The sequence below is a fragment of the Lissotriton helveticus genome, chromosome 3_1 (genome assembly GCF_964261635.1).
Source record: "Lissotriton helveticus chromosome 3_1, aLisHel1.1, whole genome shotgun sequence".
NCBI classification, from domain to species: domain Eukaryota; kingdom Metazoa; phylum Chordata; class Amphibia; order Caudata; family Salamandridae; genus Lissotriton; species Lissotriton helveticus.
In genome coordinates this window covers 801,444,376-801,461,146 of record NC_136061.1, presented here as the reverse complement: position 1 = coordinate 801,461,146, position 16,771 = coordinate 801,444,376, and the positions used below count along the sequence as shown (strand labels likewise).

The window sequence follows — 16,771 nt, the reverse complement described above, 5'->3', positions numbered from 1 at the left end:
ACAAGGTCTTGCCGGAGTGGAAGATGCAAAGCTTCGCTGGGTAAAGCAAAGAATACTTAACATCCTGTTGCTGCAGCAATCTTTTAACTGGCACATATTCTCGTCGGGCAGCATGGACAGACAGAGTGAAATCGGGAAAAAAAAAGATCACATTGCCCTTATATCTGGTTCCTTAGTTCACGAGCCTTGCGCAGCACCACGTCGTGATCCCTATAATTTAGGAGTCACGCTATGATCGGTCTGGCCGGGGCTCCCGGAAGAGGTCTAGGGCCAAGGGATCTGTGAGCACGCTCAATGATACACATTGCTGACAAGGATGAGTGCACGCAGAGCCTTCGCGCCAGGGGAATTGCCCCTTCGCCCTCGCAGCTACGGGGTCCAACAGGGCATTGGCCTCGGGACTCCCACACCTGGGCACATTGACGCCCCCGGATTCACAGCTAGCGTAGGCCCACTGCAGAGGGCATAGGGGGAGAGGGTGATAAACAGCTTCCCCGCTGTCAGGTCAGACCGCTGCACCCATACATCATCACTGTCGCAGATGATTTTGTCCGAGCCCCCCACGGGTTGGGTATGTCCTACTGAGGCACCGCAGCTCCCTCTCTTGCCCCAAATACACCCCCCAGCTGTGCTTGTGCTGCGTGGTGCAGGCCGCAGTCAGGCCCGTTAAACTCTGCTCCTCTGGGCCATATGTCGCACTCTGAAAAGATGTTGTGTTGGGTCACCCTCGCAGCCGCAGTCCCGTTCCCCTGCTACCTCCACCCCCAGAACACAAGACTGCTCCCAACGCTCTCTAGGCACTGATCTGCTCCTGTTCTTCAGGGGAGCCAGAGATCCTCAAGCAGTGGAGCTCAGGAGTGCCCCGTCGGGGGAACACTAGCGCAGGCTCAGTCACCACACTGCAGATTTCTGCAGTCGCGTCACCTCAGTCCTCCCTAAAGCAGCCGCAATACCCCACCTGGCAAACCCATGGCCGAATTACTCCCACTCAGGCACATCCAGGCTCACCTCAGTTCCGGGTATACGGGGCCAAAACAGGATCCTCCAAACTCCAGGATCACTAGGGACAGGGGCAGGGCCTACCGATGGACGACCTCAGACGGACCAGCAGCATCTGCAGACCTCAAGCCGTACCGTTCGGGGCCCCGCTTGCCTCAGCTGCCCCTTTACACACTGATCAGCCTGCTCGCAGTCTTCAGGCATTCGCACTGGGTTCAATACTGCAACACCCACTTGGCTTAGACAGGGGCCGCCATCTTTCTATGCAGCCGTCTCCTGTTTGTCTGCTACTTCACCGCTGCCAGCCTCTTCCCAGTCAATCGGCTTGAAAAAACAACAGTTGCAATAGCCACTCAGAGGTTCAATCTCACGTTTTCGGGCTTCAATGGTCACCTGAACTGCAAGATAAATGACAGATGGGAAGTCCAGCCAGCAGAGCCTCGCTAAGTGACGGCCATCTTGCAGCCAGCACTCTAGTGCCCCCATGTCTAGAAAGACTTAAGGGTTCAAGCCATGCAGCACCTGTCATGACGTAATGTCGGTGACGAACCCGCATTTGGTTTATCTCAGGTTTCTGGAGCACGATCACTACTCAAAGTTATGGTCCGACCACTGGGCCAGGGCCCCAAAAGATCCCTAAAGCTGCTTGCAGCCTGGCAGGCAACATCGCATTGCTCGACTCCTTGGAGATCATGGTCTTGATCAAGAGAACAGTCCAGGCACTGCCACAGGAGTCCCAAGTCCTCTTCCTCCCACTCACAAAAAGCGCAAGAAGTTGAAGCATACTTTCACTTCTCCCAGTCTGTTGTCCGACATGACAAAGAAGCCTCAGTGTTGAAAACTTTGTTGTATGGAACCTGCACTTGGGTCGGCTACACATCTCCCTCATTCCGGGAACAACCCCCACCCAAAAAAGAGAATGTTATCAGGCCATGTGCCTCCTTTTGAGAGGCCTCAGAGATCTGGCACATGGCTGAGGCCCCGTGGGGTATGAGGGTATTTAATTAGTTTCCACACCAGCGGATCTGACTGGCACCGGCCCTGCCACTGCGACCTTCCACAGCGCCTGTCCCGACGCCGATGCTCTCAATGCCGCCGGCTCCGTCAGTCCCATTCTGTTCCCTGACGACCTCAATCAATACCGCATCACCCATTGTCAATTCCAGCACCGACAGGACCTACAGGTCCCAAGTCCTTTTTCTGAGCCTTAGTCTGAAGGGCCAGGAGTGGGAGGAATTTAGAAGGGGTCGCTGGACCCTTTTGCAGATCAGCCCGATGAGGAAATTGTCTTGCATGAGGAATTAGGGGTGGAGAGTGGGCTGGATACTTCTCCAGATACTGGCATGCTTCTCTCCCTACCGTGCGTACAGAGGAGGGAGTATCTTGCGCTATGTTGGTGCGAAGGGCGGCTGAGGTCCTGGACCTTGAGCTTACTCTGGTGGCAGTCAAGAATTACATCTTGACAGAGGAACTCCAGTCTGGGGTATCCTCTTCCAAACCCTTGCTTCCATTTAAAGAGGCCCTCACAGACGTCCTATTGGGAACCTGGTCTACACCTGAGAGCTTGGTAGTCCAAGCCTCTATGTCCCATGGCACGTTCCCTTCTGCTACTCCAAGCAGGGAATTCAAGAGTCTGGAGAATTGGTAAAGGAAATGTTCTCTTCCGCCAGCCTTGCATTGCGGTCAGTGAACACTGCATGCTTATTGGGCCATTATTCCCCACACTCTGTGGGAAACACTTGCACAAGTGCTGCCACAGATCCTAGAGGAGAGCAGTGTCAGATGGGAGGGATGCAGCAAAGTCCCACAGTCAATGTGGTCTAGATACGACCAACTCGCTGGGCAGAGTGATTTCTACAATGGTGGCTGTCAGACTCCACTTGTGGCTGAGAACATATGGCTTTTCAGGGGATGTCCAGACCTTGCTTATGGGCTTATGGACATGCTCTTTAATGGCACCCGTCTCTTTGGAGACAAAGCAGACTCATTGCTGGAGCACTTTAAGGACTCACGGGCTACGGCCAAGTCCTTAGACCTCTTTGTGGCCGCACTTCCCCAGTCTACCTTCCGTTCCTTTCGTGGCTATGGAACAGGATTTCAGCCGCTCCAGCGATACTTCAGTCATCGAGCGGCACACGTTTAGCAACCTCTGCGTGAGTGCGGTTTGTTCCAACCATGTGGGTTGGGCAGCCAGAGGTCGGGTCTGACCACCACTCCCCAGGCAGCTTCAGCCTGCAAACCCTCCTAGTTTCACACTTCCAGACCAGGGGAGTGCAGATGGTGGCAGGATCAGCTATCACCTCCACCACTGGCAGACCATAACATAGGATAGGTGGATCCTCCAGATAGCTCAAAGGGGCTACTCTCTCCCCTTTGATGCCACCCCTCCCTCCATATATCTATCCTACAACCGGCTGATGGAGGATCAATTAATTTTACTCCAGGAGGAAGTCACAACTCTCTTGGCAAAGGGAGCCATAGAGAGGGTTCCAGAGCCAGAAGTAGGCTGTGGTTGATAGTACTGCTACGTTCTGTCTTGCAAAAGGACAACCGCCTTCATCCTATCCTAGACCAATGAGCCCTCAACTACTTCCTCAAAAAAGCAAAATTCAAGATGCTTTCACTGGCTCAGGTCCTCTCTGGCTAGACTTAGGAGACTGGATGGTAGCGTTATACTTGCAGGACGCCTACTTCCACATTCCCGTCCTGCCTGCCCATTGATGCTACCTCTGGTTTACGGTAAGTCACAAGCATTTTCAGTTCACCATGCTCTCTTTTGGCCTAACCAGCGACCCTTGGGTGTTCACCAAGGTGATGGTGCTGGTCGCAGCTCATCTGCGCAGATTAAGGTTGTCAGTCTTCCCCTATCTGGATGGCTGGCTGATGAAGGCAGGCTCACCCCAGGCTGTCTCCCACCTCCAACCTACAGCGAGTCTCCTGCATTCACTGGGGTTCACTATCAATGTGCCAAAGTCACACCTGATTCCCTCTCAGACGCTACCTTTCATCTGAGCCTTCTGGATAGAGTGCAGTTTGGGGCTTATGCTCCCAAACAGTGAGTCCAGGATATTCAGCCTATGATACAGTGAAAAACAAGGTCTTGGATTTCGGTGAGAATGACTCTGAGGCTGCTGGGCCTCATGGCCTCCTGCATCCTACTTGTGGCACATGCCTGATGGCATATGTGGGCTCTGCAGTGGGACCTGAAGTTCCAATGGGCACAGCATCAGAGGAATCTCTCGGACATGGTCTAGATCTCAGACTAAACTGCATGAGATCTGTAGTCATCGCTAACAAACAGCGATTGGGTTACAGGCAGACCCCTCTCCCCCAACCGGAGGACACAGTAGTGACATATGCGTCACTTCTAGGATAGCTATCAATACGGTTGATAATGTACTGGTTACGTCCCAAGAGGAAATTAATGCTGCATTTCGGGAATATGATGCTCAGTTATATACTGCCCCATGTTCAGATGTCATGGCTCCCACGCTCTCCTTTTTGGCTGAGGTCCAGCTTCCCACGGTTTCTGATTCCATGGCCAAGGAGTTCGCTGCCCCGATTACTGCTGCAGAAATTCGGATGGCACTAAAGGCGTTGGCCTGCAACAAGACACCAGGCTCCGATGGCTTCCCTGAGGAGTTTTATTCCACATTTGCCGATAAGTTAGTTCTGAGGTTGTTGTAACTCTAAACTACTTCCCTTGAGAGTGGGGTCTTGCCTCTTACTACTAGGGAAGCGATAGTCACGTCCTTATTGAAACAGGGTAGGGTACCGGCTGATCTTTTATCTTATAGACCACTCTCTATTCTGAATACAGAATACAAGGTGGTGAGTAAGGTCTTGGCATCGCAACTCCTTCCACTCCTTCCCCGTTTGATCCATACGGACCAATGTGGATTGTACCCCAACGAAGTATATATCTGAATATCCGTCGGATCCATGCCCTGATGCACGCGGTGCCCGCCTCTTCCCCTCTTGCTGTTTATTGTTTGTCTTTTGACGTGCGTCGGGCTTTCAATACTCTCAGCTAGTTGATATGCTTGCGGTGCTGTCTAAATTTGGCCTGCCTAAATCCTATTGTGCATGGATTAAATTGTTGTAAACTAGTTCCACGGCGCGCTTAGACGGGTAGGATCATCTCTTCCTCTTATTTGATATCCAGGGGTACGCGCCAGGGGTGCCCCTTATCCCCCATGCTTTTTGTGTTGGCCCTTGAGCCTCTTGCACAGTACTGCGTCAGATTATGATCCCTTATGCCATATGGATGCGTGGGGTGATACATTCACCATCCTTATACGCGGATGATATGCTGTTATATTTTCCCGATTTGATAAACGCGAGATAGCCGCTGCCTATTCTAGATTTGGGGAGGTTTCTGGCTTGCGTCTTAATGCCTCTAAGTCGGTGGCCTTCACTTTCTATAACACTTGTGCGTCTCCTACACTACAATTTGGTCAAATGCACTTCCGCGTTGAGCCCGTCACTTTTAAGTACTTGGGGGTTAATATTTATAGATCGAACGGTGACACAATAGACGGTAACGTAGTGCGTACCATTAACTCGTTGCGCTCCCAGATTGCCTTTTGGAACACGTTGCCATTGACAGTGGCGGGCCGCGTGGCAGTGTCTAAAATGGTTATGCTTCCCCACCTCCTTTATTACTTCGTGAATTTGCTGGTGGTCCTGCCGGCTTGGATTTTTAAAGTACTTGATACGTTATTGACATCTCTGATATGGGGAGCTGGCAGACATCGATTGGCGCTGGCTAAACTACAGCTACCATGTATGGCGGAGGGAATGGGGGCGCCTAATTTTAAGATGTATTGTATAGTGGGGCAGTTGCAGTGGATAGCATATTGGTTGGCCGGTAAGAATTTATTCAAAATTGGATACTCCATGGGTTGTTTGAGACGTTGAGTTCATCTGTCCAAGCTCTGTCCGGGTGCACGGAAAATGCAGGATCCTCCATACTTATTGCATGTTGCGTTGCACTATTGGACACAGACGGAGAGGTTGGCTCGGATGTCATTTCCGTACGCCCCAAATATTCCCATATGTGGATTGCGTACTAGGCGTGGGGTGCTATCGATGACCCAAATACAGGGATGGACCCGGGAGGGGGTGGGGACAGTCGGGGATTTATTTCTCGAGGGCCACTTGATGCCCCATGACGAGTTTATGCGCGCTAACTCGCTGCCTGACACCTTGTTTCTCATTCACGTGGCTGTAGTGTGTTACATTTTCACTTATTGGTATATAGACCAAACGGAACCCACAACTTTTCAGTTATTGAGATCACTACACATTATGGGGCATGGCTGACACTTGATGTGATGGCTTTATAGAGGTCTGAGGGAACATTTGCATGTTCCGCTAATACACCTTAGGCGGAAGTGGGAAGTGACCTTGGGACGGGAGCTGGAGGATAGAGAATGGGCCCAAATGTTAGAACATCCCCGGCGAGTCTCTCGGAATTGCAGTTTAAAAACGATTCAGCTATTTGTACTACATAGAGCATACCTTGCCTCAGCTATGATACAGAAAATGTTTCCAACGGCGGCCACCGTATGTCCGCGGTGTAGGGTGCATGATGCTGATTTTCTTCATATGATATGGTCCTGTCAGGTGCTGCAGGGGTTGTGGTCAGAGGTTGTCCGGGGATTGGAGGCGTTGACAGAATGTGCACCGTGGGACACGATCGAGGCCTGCCTCTTGGGTTTATTGCCCATCCCTAAGAAGGCTAAATTGCTACACAGATTTGCAGGGTTGGCTCTCATGTTGGCAAAACATATGATTACACAACGCTGGAAGTCTACTCTGGCGCCGCGAGTGGCCGATTAGCGTGAAGAAGTGAGCAGATGGGCAATTGCAGAAAGGGAGGCTTTGCACCGTGAAGAATACAGGGGGCTGCAAAAGCGTCCAATTTCGTTGGACTGGGCGCACCTAGTGGAACAAATCAAGGCCATGGAAGAGGTTGAGTCCTCGGGTTCACATCATAGTAGGCGGGACAGTGGTGCAATATCATAGGAGCTGATGGATTCATGGTTACCCACGCTTTACATGGGAGCCTCCTTCCTGCATCCTTGGCCCCGGCCCTGTTCCATTGTCCCTGTCCCACTTTGGGTCTCCCCCTCTCCTTGCACCTCTTTGTGTTTCCTTCCCCTCTCCTTCTTCTCCACCCCTCATTGGGGCACGCCCCCTTTTGGGTTTCTCAAGCCGGATGCGCACTGGACGCAAAAACATCGGCGCAGTGTGTAGTCTGTATGGCGGGACTTGAGTTACTAGTTTTGTGGGGTATGGTTTGGGGAGGGTTACTTTGGGAGGAGAATGTAATGGGAACTGCATAAAATACCACTCATTAGTATTGTAGTTATCTGTCAGGATTTATGGATTGTACATTTATACTGCTAGACATGCTGAATTTTCTGTAAGATGTATGTCCACCTTATTTTACCATCTGCCCTGGATCCGGGCAGCCTTTCTAATGTGCAAGGCCTTCAAAAAATTTCTGATTTACCGTACACACCTGTGTTTGATTTGCTTGCCTGTAATCTGGGCCAATTGGGATTAAGGGGCAAACTGTTAAAGGATAATGTTTTTAGAATGCTTCTGAATGTTTCACCGACCACTGCAATCATTTTTGGGGATGATTGAGTACCTTAATGGGCAGTGCGAGGAGGGCCCAGTATCTTGCCTCTGGACAGCAGGATGAGCAAAGAGGCCAATGTCCAGAATAAGCTAAACTGCCCTGACAAATGACGAGCACAAGGGGTCGCTGTGGCCATTATTTGGATAGGTGTCACATCTGGCAAGTCAGTGTCAGCCCCATTTAAGGGAGGCAGAACATTGAGAATTTGGCTGTAGGGGCTAGTATCCGTGAAACTCCCTTTAATGCTGATGCTGCTACCGTGTGGAAATGAAGTGGTCCATTGATGCTCTCCCAATCTCTTAAAGTTGTGTGAGTGTTCGTTCCAACATGCAGGGGTCTTTAGAAAGGGATTGTCAAGATTTGGAAAAGCACTACAGAGACCACAATGGTGCATGCTTCATAGAGTTCTTCTATATCATATTGTCCGATTTGATTTATTTATTTAGTTCCTTGGATAAGCTGAGTTTATCCAAGCTTCTTGGAGAGTGGCAATCTTGAGCAGTTGAGCTCACTTGCTCTATGGGTTATTGTGATCACTCCATTTTACTATGAGTTAGATGCTCATTAACCCTGTTAATGATAAACACAAATGAACGTGAACTTCATTTGTGCCCATTATGCCCAATGTCTACGACAATACAGTGGATGCACAATCTTGGAAGATAGCCAGATCTAACAATGATTGTAACCAGTGTATTTCTGCACCCAAATTCGTGCTAAAGTTTAGATTGATAGCTCTGAAAACGTTGTGCTGTGTGCAAATACGGAAAACATCCGGGAAGCATGTGAAAATTGGAACCAGGACAGTTGTCCTATGATTTTAGGTGTGATTTGAGTGCACAAGAATCTGTTCTTCCGCAGCAAGGGCTTGATGAGAAGATTGATCCTAAACGTTTGGTTTCAGCCCACTAAAAGACACCAGGAAGTACAGAAACCTAATGAAGGTTACTGAAGTCAAGAACCAGTGGTGTTCTGGTGCTGGTTAATATGTCTAGAGGCCAGTCAAAGCCCAGCGGAAAGAGGTTATTACGTTTCACTGAAGAATTAAAGTACCACACTTAAAGATCATCTGTCGCACAGTAGTTCCTTCCTAATTTATCCTAAAATGATAATATGTTTTTGCATAAGTGACAGAAAATTCATAGCCACTAATGGTGTTTTCCATAACCCCTAATGGATTTTCCCATCAGACCAATGTCCAGTGTCCTGATAGTAAATTTGGTAGACGTGTGGTTGTGTATCCCGAACACTGGAGTTTTCAATAACAATCTTGTGTAGATGTTGACTGGACCCTAACTGTAGCTTTATATCCCAGCACGAATCTATTTGATCTCTTTACCCATTAAAGAGTTCTTATTCCTATAGCAAAAGCTACCGCTTCACAACAAAAACCTAATGCGTTCACACTGCAACACAAGAAAACGACACATTGACCTAGAATGCTGGAAACATCAATCAAATATAAAGTACATTCTATGATTCAATGCATAAAGGCTATTTACTCAATGTTCCCTAATTAGCGTTGAGGAATCATGCATGAACCACTCTTTTTTTAATACGTACGTTTGAGAGGCAGATACATCTGTTTGTTAATAGACTGCTGCAGATTCTTGTGTTTGACCTTGCATACAAATTCTTTGTTGTAGTGTAAAGCTGTCGGAATCAGATCAAGAAAGAAGCAGCTGATGGGTCGATCCTCGATCATAAGTGGTGGCATCCTTGAACTTAATCCATTCAGAATTTGTTTATCTTTCTCAAACCAAGTGACAGTGAGGTCCTTGGGATCACAACCCATGACCTGGCAGCTGAGGGTGAGAGGCTTCCCATACATTACTTCGCTTGAATTCACGATAATGTTTTTTACTACTGGAAAGTCTGTAAAAAAAAGAAAATATGCTCACAAAAGGGAAGCTTGTAGAAGGTCATCAAAACAACTGTGGGGCATATTATCAAGACGGGAGTTATAATTATCGCCGCGTTAGCGGCAGGAAACTGCCGCTAAAGCGGCGATAAAGGGCTTGAGAATATGTCCTTGTGAATTCCCATTGAAGCCCATGTTCTGGTGTGAACATGGGCTTCAATGGGAATTCACAAGGGCATATTATCAAGCCCATTATCGCCGCTCTAGCGGCAGTTTCCTGCCGCTAAAGCGGCGATCATTTTAATGCTGGTTCTTGATAATATGTGCCTGTATTCGATGTACTCTGTTGTGCTCTTTGACCAAGGTTATACAATACATTAAAATAATTGTTGTGAGATATCTCAAAATCATTACTGTACTATAAATGCTAGTTAAGAATAACACTCAACATATTTATAGTAGTTACCACAGCATGACCTATCTGAATATTTTGTTTAAGAAAGGATGTTTACAAAGAATCAAGTATCTTCCATTAGTTTCAAGGCATAAATCAGTTCCAAAAAACGATATAAGGCTCACCATATCCAACAGAAACATGAAAAGAAGGATTGAGGATCCTGTAAAATCCTAGTAATGACGCCATTCAATTAACCTTTATCTTTGTCAATTTTATCACATTTTTAGAAAGCACAAAACTTCATCACTTCTCAATTTATTTCTTATGAACTAATGGAAGCATAGGTTTACCTCACACCTACATACCCTCCTATTTCCACTTTCTGTTTTTAGCTAAGATCTAAAACCTAAAAGACAAAAGACAACGTTTGGTATATGTTAATATTGCAAGCAATATGTCTGCTGAAGTGGGCCTCATGCTCGTATCTGGATGGCTTTGTTGTCTATCTCAGTTGTCGTCTCTTGATTCATTGACTTTCCATCCAACTCTTCTTTTTCTAGCCTATGAGAATTTCAGTCTCAGAGTGTTCCGATTGGATGATTTGTTTCCTTAACGACATTCTTGAGGGACCATTTGTTTGTTTTTGACCACACCATGTGCATTCAGGTGTCTCCGTCAGCGGCGGCACCTCCGTCATGGCGGAGGAGTGTCGCCCCACTGCCTGGCTCAGAGCCAGTAAATGAAAAATAAAACTATGTTCTAGCATCGTTTAATTTTTCATTTGCCGGCTCTGAACCAGCATATGCAGGGTGGGGCGCGGCATGGGGTAGAGGAGTGCTATGGGCGCATATGTGTTTGGCCAGCAGGCTCCGGCCGACCAAAACACACATGCGCACTTAGGTTTCTCCAGTTCAGCTCAAGCCAATCCCTGCTCTGCTCTCATAATATGGGAGCAGTGCTGGAATTACACAGGGAGTCCATGATGCTGATCCAGTGTTTGCTGGGACCCGGAAGGACGAGGCATGACGTGGGAAGAGGGAGGCAGCTCCAGGTAGGTGTTTATTTTTTATTCATAAACCCCCCTGGCGCTCTTCCTCCCGCGCTCCCCATGCCCCCTCACGACCTCTTTATTGTGGCTGCCCCCACGGGCCTCCTTTCTCTGTTTCTCTGTTCCTCTTCAGGATTACCTCTGCCATGTAAACCAGAGACATACTTGCTTTACCAATGCTAAGGCTTTTTTCTTTTACTTTTGTTGTATATTCTCCTCCTTTCTGCTTATCTTAATTGGTTGTTTTTGTGCTTGCAGCTCTCTTTACTCCCACCTGTTTTCTGCAGTAATTCAACTTGTCCAACCCTTGAATTTATCACGCTGAATAACAGCAGTTGTCGTCTTTCAAAATATTTGTGGTTGTAAATGTGTTTCGTTTTCAGAATTCTTGAATCTTCCAAGATATTGAGCTACATAACATTGCAATTTGGCACAGTACTGCAGGTTTCAAGCAACATTCCTTTGTAAACCATTACAATGGATGGGTGGACAGATAAAATGTGGTTGTTTTTTTTAGAAATAAACTTTAAAACAAGGTACCAGAGAGATATGTGTCCTCCCCCTTCTCCCACTCCATTAAACAGCAGCTAGGATCTACTGTAGTCCCATTATACATTCTGTAAGGAATTCCTTTCCCTTATCTCTGTCCAGAGACTCCCGCAACAACATAAAACCATTTAACTCCACCCCCGTCCCTCCCTCCTCCCTGGCTCCGTGTCAAGATCTCTCACGCTTTCGCAAAATGTATGGTTTATGTGTATCCTAGATATCCTAGGGTGTCTCTATTGTCCACCAGCAACCATCCGTCAATTAGTACATCGGGGTGTTCTCACCACGTATGCATTCGCATCCTCAGGCTCACTCGGGGCCTGCGGGTCTCGAAGATCCGCCAGCATAGATGCCCATGCCATGAGATCATCTTCAATTTTTTTCATCCTCTCGGACATGTTTCATTCGGACTGCTCCCGCAGTCGCCCACTCATACATGTCTTTCCACCATGCCTTAGCTAATGGGGGTGTGGGGCACAACCACATTATCGCCATGCGTCTTTTTGCTAATACCTGCTCCAAAAGGACAAATTGTCTTTTCAACTTCTTGTTTTTGGTAGCAGGAAGCAGCTCCAGCAACACTGTTCAAACCTCTCTGGGCACCGCCCAACCCCTTGCACCCTTCAAATGTGCGAGTATAGACTCCCAGTAGGGTGTCAGGACTGGACAGGTCCATAACATTTGCAGAAATTCAGCCTCCGTTGTTCCACAACGCGGGCATGCACGCAAATGGTCTAGGTAGATGCTACTGCTCATCCATGGGAGAAGGTATGTCCGATGTACAAAATAGTAATGAGCTAGTTTAAATCGCGGACAGGAGCTTACACCCCGGACTCTCTCAGAAACTGTCATCCACTCTCTCTCCGTTAGAGGTTTCCCAACTATAGCATCGCACTTCACTTGCACAGGTAGAGTCCAACCCGGAATGTCATCTTGGAGTGCCCAGTACACTAATCATCATCCATGTGCCATACAGAGCATTACTTTAAGTACATAGGTGCAGGGGGGTTCCTTAGGGAAGGACGGCCAGATCTGCCGAGCCACCCTTGAAATCGTTTCGTATTGGAAGAACTGCTCCACCTTCAAAGCGAAGGAGGCCTCTGCCTCTCCCACGTTATAAAGCAAACATTTTTATAGAGGTCGCCCATCAGTTGGCACCCACCCTCTTTCCATCTTGCACCGACACGGAGTCTGCAATGCGCAGGAAGGGCTTCCACCCACAATGGCATGTCTGTGGCTTAGGGCGCGCGTCGCACCATTCTCCGGACTGCGGAGCACCAAACAGCAGCCACATACTGTATAATGTATGGAAAGGAGGTGGGAACTCCAGAGCCTAGTATCAGGAGTAACCCTGGGCGAAGCACTACGCTACGCTCGCGGAGTTTGCGAAGTTTTCGCAACTTCGCACTACGCGAGCTGCACGTAGCACAGTGCGAACATGCGTAGTGCAGCGTAGCGTAGTGCAGCGGTCACTTTTTGCTTGTTCGCGGTCCTGAACTTCATGTTCGCGACCGCGAGCAAGCAAAATGACATCCCGGCGAGATTCTCAACGCGAGGAGGTCAGGTTTCTCATTGTGAGTGGTTGCGCATGCTCGCGACCGCTCTCAATGAGAAACTACCTGTTCGCGTTGAGAAAGCTGCCGCTCGAGTAATAATCTACTCGAGCAGCAGAAAACTACAGCTTGCACTGTGCAAGATGCCGTTTTCAATGCTTGCACAGTGCCGGATGCTTGTCCGCACTGTGCAATCATTGAAAACGCATCTTGCACAGTGCGAACATGCTACTACCCAGCTCGCGTAGTGCTACGTGAAGTTCGCGTAGTGCGAAGTGCACTTCGCGTAGCTTCGCGTAGCGCTACTTCGCGAACTACACCCACCCTTAAGATGGAGTTGTCGTAAGGAGCGATCACTGTGCATGCCTGCCAGGAACTGCTTTACCCAGTTGTCGTCATCATCCAAACAGTGGACCGCATGTACCGAATCGGTATTTACCGATTTCTTATTTACCGAATCGGTAAATAAGAAACGGTAAAAACGAGAAAAGAGAGGAGGTAAAATCTGAAATACCGAATTTCATGAAATTAGGTATTTAAGAGTCGGTAATTAACACTGACTGAAAGCAGGTGGTAATCATCAACAGTGTATATAAGCAATCCCAAAATGCAACAGTGTGATCAGCATGGTGGCTTTCTATGTGATTGCAAGGCGGCTACGTCTACAGGCAGCAGGAGTGAGGATCTGGAGACCAGAGGAGCACATTTACAGACAGCATATCACACTCTTCCAACAGACTGAGGCTGAGATACATGAAGGATACAGGCTACACCCCATACCATCCTCGACTTGATAAGTGACCTGCACCCACTCCTGGAGCACGCAACACAAAGGGCGCATGCCATACCACCATATGTGCAGTTGCTCTGTAGCCTACATCTACTCGCATCAGGCAGTTAACAGGGGGTGATAGCTGCGGTAGGTGGGGTGTCTCAGAGTTGCCTGTCCCGTTTCTTCAGAAAGTTCCGGGATGCCATGATGCAGAGAATGCATCACTACATTAGCTTCCCAAACACACAGGCGGAATTGCTGAAAACCAAGACAGACTTTTACCAGATGGCACAGTTCCCGCATGTCATAGGCTGTATTGATGGCACAAACATTCCAATCTACCCACCAGCAGCCACGGAGTTCATCTACAGGAACAGAAAGTCCACCCACTCCATAAATGTGCAGGTAATCTTCGATGCTGCCAACATAATCACTGACATTGTGGCCAAATTTCCGGGGAGCACCCACGACTCATAGATCTTCCAGAACAGTGGGATCTACACACACCTGGCTGTGGGAGAATTTGGAGAAGGATACCTGCTAGGTAAATCACTGTGACACACCCAGATACTGCAGAGGAATGTGTTTTGGTGTATGTAACTAATGGCACTCTCTTTCCCACCTAGGCAATAGTGCATATGCTGTACGGTCATTTATTCTCACTCCCTACCTAAACCCATCAAACCTGAGTGAGAGACGATACAATGTGGCACACAAATCAACACGGAACGCTGTAGAGTGCACCTTTGTACTATTGAAAAGCAGGTTCCGCTGCCTCCACAAAAGCGGAGGTGCACGTCAGTACACACCCATCATCTGCTGCAAAATTATTGCAACTTGTGCCATGCTGCACAACCTTGCCACAAAGAAAGGTACAGAAGTTGAATTAACTGATTTTGAGGACAATGATGATGAATTTGCACTGCCAGAGCCCAATGCAGCAGGAGTGCCACCAGCAACAGATGGGAGACAGAGACGGGCAGAGAGCACACGCAACTATTATTTAAGTAAGTAAGGAGACACAGCCAGTTGTTGAATGTAATTAGGTAGTTTTAATTTCTGGGCACTATGCCACAACACAAACGGCCAAACCTGGCAGTCCAACATGTGACAATCATAATGGGAAATCATGGGTTACTGAAAGTGTGGCCGGCATCAGCGTCTGCGGCCACGCACAACAGTGCTGGATGCCATTAATTGACTGTCCTCACTGGCTGTGGAACCAGTGGCAGCCCCATGCCGTCTGCTGCTCCTATGGGTGTCTGTTACAGGGGGGGTAATGCTGCTCCGACTGGTCGTGTCCTCGCTGTCCCCAACTTCCACAGCACCAGTAGTGGCAGACTGACTCGTGAGCAGCCCTTCAAGAGCAGTGGTCACCTTTACCAGCCCCCTGGTGACATCAGTGCTGCAGTGTGCCAGCCCCTCCTGCATGGCCACGGAGCGCCTGCATAGCAGCGAAGTGGCAGTTGCTAGGCGGTTAACTGCCCACGTATGGTGCTCCATTTTCTGCCTCTCCCTGCGCCGTGTTGCCCTGCCCTTATCCATTTTGCTGCACATCAGAATCACAGTCTGGGACATGTCCCGCATGCCCGCAGCCATCTCCTTCATGCCCTCAGCCATTGACCTAATGCCCTTCTCGATGTTGGTCATGTTTCATTGAGGCGCTTCATTTGTCTCTGGACTGACTGAATTGACTTTCCTTGTAGGCGCTGCACCTTCACCATGGTTGCCTCCAGCCCTCCGAACACACCATGGCTCTCACCCTGTGGAGGTGGACTGCTCACACGAGCCCTGCAACGGCGTCTGGCACCTGTGTGTGCTCCCTCAGAAGTGGACAGCAAAACAGCATTGCTGCCATCCAGTGGCCCAGTAGATGGTTACCCTCCCTTCGAGTCTTCTGAGGAGGACTCTAACTCCTGCATTCTGGAAACAGCACGCCACCTGGGGCTCACCACCGCAGGTGGTGTTGATGGTGGCGAGGCTGGCTGTGGTGGTGGTGTGTGCCCTGCACTCGTACTGGCCTTCTATGTGAAGTCCTTTTGGGGTGCCCTCTCTCCCTTGTCCTGAGCAGTCCTGCACGATGTCTCGCCCGTGGACAGAAATTGTACATTAGCTCAGTGTTCCTGCTGCCCTGTATTGCAAAAACAAAAATACATTTCTGCCACACTATCTCATTGTCCTCTGCCTGCTTATCGCTGATGTGTCTCACATGCCTTGTTGTTCAGTGCGATTCCTGTCATGATAAGGGTTTCCCTGACTACATTTCCCATAATGCATTGCTGGTCTGAACTAAAACCTGTACTGGAGTGGGATTCCCATAGCCCAATTGGGGATTTCAGATAGGGGAAGGGGGGTGCACAATGCTGTGCATGCTTCTTACCTTGTTTGGAAGCATCTCTGGCAGAGCTGTCTGCATTCCCAATTCCACAGGTACTCTCTGGCTCTATCGCGGACTCCACGAGCTGCTCAAGTTCAGTCAGGGCAGGTGCCCTGTTCCTTCCTCCTCCTGTCAGGCTGGCTTGTTTTTTAAGATCAGCCATCTTCCTCTTGGGGATGATCCTGATGTCATACCACCGCTTTTTGAGCACATCAATGTCCCGGGGGTCACTCCAATGGCATTCACCTGAGACTGCATTCCAAGCCAGATTTTTCATTTTTCAGATTCTGCAACTTGCAGAGACTGCTTTCCAAACAGCTTTGTGTTCTGCTACACTACCTCTTACACAAGGACCTGCAGTTCTTTCTGACTGAATTTGAGTTTCCTCTTCTTTTCCCCTCCTTTTCTTTCAGTGTCCTGGCAGGCCATTGTGCAGGATTAGCAGAAAAAGTTCAGGCAGTGGCTCTGTTGCTCTCCTCTGCACTCCCAGCCTCTCTAGAAGGTTCTGATTTGTGTGCACCTGCCTGGGTGTGGCCACTTCCTGGTTGGGAGGGGTGGTGGTT

General features: G+C 48.8%; 1 protein-coding gene across 2 annotated transcripts in view; it reads right to left on the bottom strand.

Moving 5' to 3' along the window:
* The window catches only part of LOC144822968 (uncharacterized), a 567,214-nt gene that overhangs the window by 99,792 nt on the left and 450,651 nt on the right, over positions 1-16,771 (bottom strand). For both annotated transcript variants that reach the window (XM_078681053.1, XM_078681055.1), the window contains exon 9: positions 9,215-9,526. In XM_078681053.1, the coding sequence (XP_078537179.1) occupies positions 9,215-9,526 (312 nt within the window). The remainder of the gene's footprint in view (positions 1-9,214; positions 9,527-16,771) is intronic.